Genomic DNA, 7,626 nt, shown 5'->3' with positions numbered 1-7,626 from the left:
AAATGTCAGGGATGTAGTATAAATATGTCCTTTTTTAAACATGTCTTTACTCTCAAGAAGTTATTAAAGGAACGCCACACTGTTATGACAGAGTTATTTATACCAGTGGGTATAAAAGCAAACAGAGCCCTTTCTTGTTTTTGAGTACGACAAAGTGTTGTATGACCTCTCCCGGCTCTGATTGGCTGTGGCTTATATTTAGCTCTGACAAGGTTGAGCTGGGGGGTGCGTGCGCGTGGGCATGGAATTCAGTATCAGTTTCCCCTGAGGGTGCTAAAATTAGCCTGGGTCGAGCGGGTCTCCAGGACCGGGCCAAATTTTGTTTGGCCAAAGTGGCGGCTCCACCTTCCCCCTGCTTGCCTGCCAGTGCCGTGACACAGCAGCCTGTCTCTGCGGAAAAGGGTGAGTAGTTAGAGCGGGCGCTTGCCTGCGCGCGTCATTGCTGGACTACACGCATGCTGCATGAAGCGAGCGGTGCCGGTCGGTAGTCTCAGGTCTCAGTTGAACAGGGTAGGTAAACGAGTAGCCAAGCCCCTCTCTCCCAACAGGGCTTCGAGCCACAGTTCATCCGGACAGCTCCACCGAGACGACGGCTCAGGTCATGTCCAGCCTCGCAGTTCAAGTTTAATTCACCTCGTTTGTGACTTTGCAAAATCCAAAATTTTCAACCAAAAACATTTTTAATTTTGTTTTAACTTCTTGTTGCAGGTTGCCTGCACCCTTTGAAAGTTCCATCAACATCCACGCCCACCGGGAAAGAGTCATTTTAAGGGACCTTAAAGGGAGCTTTTGAGTCCTTCTAGGGAAGCACCGAGAATGTAGACGTCCATGAACTGCTGTTATGAAATTTCAAGTTAATGCCGTGGAACGGAAGGTCAGTAAGGAAGTCGGAAGAGGCCAGCAGCATGCAGGGTCTGCAAAGCCCTGACCCTCTGGTACGGGAGGCTTTCCTGATGGCCCACGACTACATTGACTATGTGACGGCGGGACAGGGCGCGGCCGTGACCCCCGCCCCCACGGCGGCCACCGCCGCCCTGAGGCACGCCGGCGACGAGCTGCTCCTCAAGTTCCCCATCTTCTTCCGCCGGTGGCCGCGCATCTTCCAGGACGTGACCGAGCGCTCAGCCTGCCCCATGCTGCTCGCCATGCTGGACGAGCACTTCAAACAATCTGCCTCCGGGGGCCGCCAGCGAGACCTGGCCTGGAGCGCCGTCCTGTCTGTGTACGTGCTGGCGGGCCAGATGGCGCTGCACTGCCATGAGAGGGGCATGCAGGCAGTCCTGCCCGAGCTGAAAGAGTGCGTCGGGCAGTACGTGGAGCGGGTCATTTGCCCTGAGCTAAGGGACAAGGGTGGATGGGTAAGTCACTTCCTCTTGACCTAACTTCAGGTTGAGTTAGAAAGAACAGTAAAACGTGATGGCGCATTTGGAAAACTCTATGGTGAGACAGAGTAGCACGTAAAGCTAGTTTATTTATTGTATGTGAAAAAGAGTACATGTATCATTTTAGGATACAGGTTTGGCATTCCCTGTCAGGGAAACTTAGTTGGACTGAATTGGTTTCATATAGTTCCTTCATAACCCCACACAATTTGTTACAATCAAATTCAATTCCATATTTGAAACCCCCCACAGACTTGAATTTGAGCAACTACCACGGTTTTATCAGTTATCTCCACTAAGGTCTCCTCTGACCTTTTTCCTTGTGTGTCGTTTCTGTCAGTCTGGCTTCATTGTACGCTTCAGCAAGAAACAAGACCTGGAATGGCAGGTGAAGAAGGTGTGCTGCTGGACTCTGCTGCTATTGACCACAAGCATCCTATCCTACTTCCTGTGGAAACGTCGGATTGCATAAGCTACAGCGCCACCTGCTGGTGAGGATGAGATCGATTTGGACTAATCGTTTCTAGAAGTCGCTGCTCTGGAGCTGGTTCAAATCAAAGGCTAGTCAAATCATTGACTGAACACTGGCAATCAATATTATGTGTTACACAAGGGAGAGGCATGTTTTTTGTTGTTGTTATTTTTAATCAACTAAAGTTGATTTTAAACCTTTGGATTTTCTACAATAGGCAGTCTTGCCACATGAGGGCAACCATTCTCCATTTGCTATTATACACAAGATATTAAATGCAGACTTTGTGACATCAAGCAGTAAACAAGTCTTTAAATGATTCTGTTATTGGACATTTATGTCAAACTTCATCTCCGCCAGTTAAATTCAGTAATTTCACACCAGTCATTTTTTTTATGTTTTTCTCCCCAAAATGTATAAAAGAATCTATAACATATTACATAGTAAACTTTATCAATACTGAATGGATTGTTAATTATAATGCAGAAGGTTAATATGCCTATCACTTTTAATACAGGGAGTATGGCAAGTTATAACAAGTGTGGTGGTGTGATTGTGGCATGGCAATACATGCACTGTATGTACCATTCCTGGTACTATACAATGTGTGGAAAGACAAATAGAACATGTTGAACCACTACTTGGAATGATGCACAGTGATACCAGCACATCTAAACAAAATCCTTGTAAAGCCCAATTTGTCTGCCAATCTATAAGTGAATGATTGGACATGCATCTAATACTGTCTTCCCCATCAGGTTAAAAATCTTCTTCAGTAAAACAGAGTATGACTGAGCTGGGTTTCCATGTCCACAAGCAAAGCTACCCAGTATTAATTACTAGGTTCATATAAAGTGGTGTTCCATTTTGTTCCGAGCGTGACCTCTATGGTGAATATTGCCACTGTCATGCTCTTTGGAACTCTGGCCACCTGCAGGTCATTTACAATTCTTGGATACGATTTTGAGCAGTAATGTTCATTGCAGGTCCTGGTGTGGTGTGAGGATTTAAGGGTACAGCTCCTGTGGGCATCAGGCAATGAATGTGCTGCCAAGGCAGACTGTCCAGATATGCAGGAAAACAGGCCGGCCACCCAGACCCGCATCCTGCAAACTGTTAAAATATGTAAATTTATGCATGGGTCACCTCTCCAGAAGGGCCTAGTGTAAACCAGTTGCTAATTAAAAAGGTTTGGACTTTCTAAAACAACGGCTACAGGATCAATCAGGTGGGCATAGTTTTGAACAATTAAGAGGCCCTTATTCTGAACTACTTAACCTTGAGTCACTCTCGAAAAGGTTGTCTGCTAAACAGTGAAGGTTATACAAGTCTTATGCTGCCTCTCACAACTCTAGAATAGCTATTTTCCCCTGAAAGTGGCATAGCATGCTACACGGGTCAGGGGAATTTACTTTGTGAAGCTACTGGTGCCGTGGTGAAAGGTTATCTCATGCCTACAACCAGCTGTCAGGTTCAAGTGGTGTGGTCTGCTCAGCTGTTCCTATCATCACCACGGAAACAGCTGCAGGGAACAGAACAAGGGATAACTATTCAGATCTACAGAGGTCCACCAGAAGTCTTCACGAAAGTCTCAAGCACTGAAGATCAGTCAATGACCCTGAAAAAACATGAAGAGTAAAACTGCGCAAACCTCAAGATGCAACGTCAGCTGGGACAGCAGTAATGCAACTGCGGTCAGAAAGGCTCTCTGCGAAGGTTCAGTCAGCTGTGAGCAGCTTAGATTTAGCAACCATGCAGTCTTTAGGAGAAGTGGGTTGTGTGGATAATGTTAAAAAAAAAAAAAAAACATGGGCAACTGCAACACATGTAGCAAGTGTATTATGTAGAAAAGCAGCTGAGAAAGATGACGCTGAATGGTTTGTCCACAAATCGTAGGGGCCAAGGCCCTGATTCGTCTTCGTGAAGCAGGTCTCTGACGCCAGATCGCCTCACGTACTTAATTTGCACACAAGGATTCCTCAGCAGCAACCATTTCGCAAGACCTCACATTTCCCCATTCTAAATTTTTGCACCACGTTCTCTGGCAAACCATCCAGAGCATACTGTTCACTGATATTTCATTGCTGTTTGAAGTCAGCTTCATCAACCAAGCTTGAGGCGATACTTGCTGGGACCAGGGCTGGCATTTCAGTCCATTATTAAATCTAAATTATGAACAATTAACATGTTTTGCTTGATACCAAATATTCCGTTGGCCAATGGGTCACCCAAATGAATTTGGTTTATTCATAGAATTGCATTTCTTACCCATTGATAGCAAGAATCCATGGTTACCGTGGTATTTCTGTAGTTACCGTACCATCACAAACCCATTCCCCAATGTGCCTAGCAGCGAGCGACGAAGACATGATATTATGCAGTTTCACTGCAGTTCTACTTCAGTATACTGAAGAAATGTGCCACCACTGGTTGAAATACCATTACTACCATTGTTTGATGATAAACATAATCCACATAAAGCATATCATGGCTGAAACTATACCAGTGAAGACATTAAATCCCATCACCCACCCCTACAGACAGATCTCTTCGGAAGCCTGATTCTTCACATTTCCTAGCACATCATTATGGATATCAGCATTAAGATAAAGAGAACAGACCAAATTTTACAGCTTCAGTTATTTATTTTTTTATGTTGCCAGTTTTTCAACAGAAAACAAAGCAGAAAACAGACATGACAAAAGCAGACATGAAAAAAAATTTGGCATTGACAGTGAAATATTACAACTTGGAAGATAATTTACACACACAAGAGGGGTTTAGGCCTGCTCCTCGTCGCCCTCCTCCTCCTCAAACTCTCCTTCCTCCTCGGCGGTGGCGTCCTGGTACTGCTGGTACTCGGACACCAGGTCGTTCATGTTGCTCTCGGCCTCGGTGAACTCCATCTCATCCATGCCCTCCCCGGTGTACCAGTGCAGGAAGGCCTTGCGCCTGAACATGGCGGTGAACTGCTCTGAGATGCGCTTGAACAGCTCCTGGATGGCCGTGCTGTTTCCGATGAAGGTGGCGGCCATCTTGAGGCCGCGTGGGGGAATGTCACAGACGGCGGTCTTGACGTTGTTGGGGATCCACTCCACGAAGTAGCTGCTGTTCTTGTTCTGCACGTTCAGCATCTGCTCGTCCACCTCCTTCATGGACATCCGTCCGCGGAAAATGGCGGCCACGGTCAGGTAGCGCCCGTGACGCGGGTCGCAGGCGGCCATCATGTTCTTGGCGTCGAACATCTGCTGGGTGAGCTCGGGCACCGTGAGGGAGCGGTACTGCTGGCTCCCCCTGCTGGTGAGGGGGGCGAAGCCGGGCATGAAGAAGTGCAGGCGGGGGAAGGGCACCATGTTGACGGCCAGCTTGCGCAGGTCGGCGTTCAGCTGGCCGGGGAAACGCAGGCAGGTGGTGACGCCGCTCATCGTGGCGGAGACCAGGTGGTTGAGGTCGCCGTAGGAGGGCGTGGTCAGCTTCAGCGTGCGGAAGCAGATGTCGTAAAGGGCCTCGTTGTCGATGCAGTAGGTCTCGTCCGTGTTCTCCACCAGCTGGTGCACGGAGAGCGTGGCGTTGTACGGCTCGACGACGGTGTCCGAGACTTTGGGGGAGGGCACCACGCTGAACGTGTTCATGATGCGGTCGGGGTACTCTTCGCGGATCTTGCTGATGAGCAGGGTGCCCATGCCAGAGCCTGTGCCCCCACCCAAGGAGTGAGTCAGCTGGAAGCCCTGCAGGCAGTCACAGCTCTCAGCCTCCTTCCTCACCACATCCAGGACCGAGTCTACGAGCTCTGCCCCCTCAGTGTAATGGCCCTTTGCCCAGTTGTTCCCAGCACCACTCTGACCTGCAGGAGCACCAGCACAAGACACATTCCAATTAATTCATTATCAATTATTACTTTGTACATTGTAATTTAAAAATCACTGTTGCAAACCACCTTAAATATTGTATTCCCCAACATGTCCTTTCTATTACAACTGAAGTGCATAAATGTACTTAAATTCTGCATACGTTAAATGAAACAGCCCACAAGCAGCCCTATGTCAGGTCAGCTTCTTCTCCCATTAATATCGGAAACACAAAACACATACATTAAAAAAATTGAGGAGTCACTGTACACAAAGCAACAGCAGCAGTAGCAAAGTGCAGACAGGTGGGGGCGCCCTAGTACACAAAACCTCTCAACTGTAATGAACAAAAGACAGCAGCAAAAAATGGCAAATTCCCACTTACCAAACACAAAGTTATCGGGTCTGAATATCTGCCCAAAAGGACCAGACCTAACAGAGTCCATTGTTCCAGGCTCCAGGTCCACGAGGATAGCACGAGGGACATACTTGCCACCTAATACACAAAATCTGGGTCATAAAACAGCATTTAGCAGTCGGAGACTGCTACCAAAATTTGAAATGTACTTCATGACAAAAGAATAAAAAATGTATTCACCTGATGCTTCATTGTAATATACATTGATCCTCTCCAGTTGGAGATCACTGTCACCATGATAGCTGCCAGTGGCGTCAATGCCATGCTCGTCACTAATCACTTCCCAAAACTGCAATAAAAATAAAGACGACGATCATTTCAGTCACTATATCATAAATTTAGACATGTATTCCTAGTCTAATTAGGCAAATTATATATAAAAATAAATCTGCGCGTTCCGGTACACCATCGCTCAACGCAATCTTTGATCTTTGACCGCCCTTTGGCTGGTTGCCATTGGCTATAGTTAAAAAAAGAAAAGGTTTTCACACGTCACTCACAGAAACCGGGCTGCTCAGTACCGCCTTTACTGCGCACACTTTTGTTATAGGCCCATTATGAGGCCACATTTAGTATTACAGGATATTACAACATATAACACTGCAAATATAATCAAATATGGTTCAATAAAATATCACTCTGCACGGAATTAGCCGTATAAGATCTATAAGATCTATCACATTTGTTAGATGGCGGACTTATTTTAAGGAAGGCGGCCAACCACTGCGCTCACCCGCAATGCAGTACCCAACCCAGACATAGCATGACGTATAGGCTAGACTTCTCAAACCATCTTACTCAATTTATTTCTTTCCGAAAATAAAAAAATATAAATCGCAATAACACTATATAGTTATGGTTACTAAGTTATATGATCTACATCGAATGTATACGTATAGACATGCCTGCGAACTATGTAACAAATCAGCTCGTCAGTTCGCGCCAAATCGGATACATTCAGATGAAAAGCACCGACTGTGTAAGCTAATAAAATAATAATTCAAATACGAACCTTTGCTCCAATCTGATTGCCGCATTGTCCTGCTTGGAGATGCACAATTTCCCTCATTTTGAGCTAGATAGTAACTATCAATGTCAAAACAGACAATCCCGTTTCCAACCCGCTTTTCCTGCAACTGTTCGCACGGAAGGACTTCCCGGTATTTATATAGCACTAGACTTTGACCGTTTGACTGAGCTATGAGCCCGCCTTCTAAATCTTTGCAACTATTGGCTGGTCTTTCGAAACCAACCATTTTGCACCAATTAGAAATCTATACTAACCCATTTTGCTTCCGCAATATCTTCCGACAGAACGCAACATGTTTTCTGACACCAAGACTCGCCAGTGGCTCATAGAAATATCGTAATTATTCACGAGTCCTCCAATATATTTACAATATGCCCAGGTACCTAGCGATGCTTTTAATTTTTACATAGCCTACGTGGGAGCACGTCTTAGCAGGAGGGGAGTATGTTCCATTTTGTCTTTAACGCATTGATTTA

General features: G+C 46.1%; 2 protein-coding genes across 5 annotated transcripts; one reads left to right on the top strand and one right to left on the bottom strand.

Moving 5' to 3' along the window:
• Positions 1-279: 279 nt before the first annotated feature.
• On the top strand, positions 280-2,551 carry bcl2l16 (BCL2 like 16). 4 transcript variants are annotated; one of them, XM_064354335.1, is made up of 4 exons: positions 280-402; positions 549-598; positions 709-1,358; positions 1,723-2,551. In XM_064354335.1, the coding sequence occupies exons 3-4, from the start codon at positions 858-860 to the stop codon at positions 1,852-1,854; spliced, it is 633 nt and encodes a 210-aa protein (XP_064210405.1). In that variant the 5' UTR covers positions 280-402; positions 549-598; positions 709-857; the 3' UTR covers positions 1,855-2,551. The 4 variants fall into 4 exon arrangements, with proteins under 4 accessions (XP_064210405.1, XP_064210406.1, XP_064210407.1 ...); XM_064354337.1 differs by lacking the exons at positions 280-402; positions 549-598 and adding an exon at positions 409-510 and having other exon boundaries at positions 709-763; positions 797-1,358; XM_064354336.1 differs by lacking the exon at positions 549-598.
• A 1,928-nt stretch (positions 2,552-4,479) lies between these two features.
• On the bottom strand, positions 4,480-7,294 carry LOC135265084 (tubulin beta chain-like). The gene is made up of 4 exons (XM_064354330.1): positions 7,133-7,294; positions 6,301-6,409; positions 6,088-6,198; positions 4,480-5,698 (listed from the first exon to the last, which is right to left on the bottom strand). Exons 1-4 carry the CDS (start codon positions 7,187-7,189, stop codon positions 4,635-4,637), a joined length of 1,341 nt encoding a protein of 446 aa, XP_064210400.1. The 5' UTR covers positions 7,190-7,294; the 3' UTR covers positions 4,480-4,634.
• Between the last annotated feature and the right edge of the window lie 332 nt (positions 7,295-7,626).

The sequence above is a fragment of the Anguilla rostrata genome, chromosome 10 (assembly GCF_018555375.3).
Source record: "Anguilla rostrata isolate EN2019 chromosome 10, ASM1855537v3, whole genome shotgun sequence".
NCBI lineage: Eukaryota > Metazoa > Chordata > Actinopteri > Anguilliformes > Anguillidae > Anguilla > Anguilla rostrata.
The sequence above is the reverse complement of the archived record's forward strand: the minus strand, read 5'-3'. Positions and strand labels throughout refer to the sequence as shown.

What these genes read in the sequence shown, in the direction of transcription:
- bcl2l16 (XM_064354336.1), top strand. Translation starts at nt 858, where the DNA reads ATGCCGTGGAACGGAAGGTCAGTAAGGAAGTCGGAAGAGGCCAGCAGC. An exon ending in TAAGGGACAAGGGTGGATGG is followed by an intron (nt 1,359 to 1,722) that starts GTAAGTCACTTC and finishes CGTTTCTGTCAG; the next exon opens with TCTGGCTTCATTGTACGCTT.
- LOC135265084 (XM_064354330.1), bottom strand. Translation starts at nt 7,189, where the DNA reads ATGAGGGAAATTGTGCATCTCCAAGCAGGACAATGCGGCAATCAGATT. An exon ending in ATATTACAATGAAGCATCAG is followed by an intron (nt 6,199 to 6,300) that starts GTGAATACATTT and finishes TTTGTGTATTAG; the next exon opens with GTGGCAAGTATGTCCCTCGT. An exon ending in ACCCGATAACTTTGTGTTTG is followed by an intron (nt 5,699 to 6,087) that starts GTAAGTGGGAAT and finishes GTGCTCCTGCAG; the next exon opens with GTCAGAGTGGTGCTGGGAAC.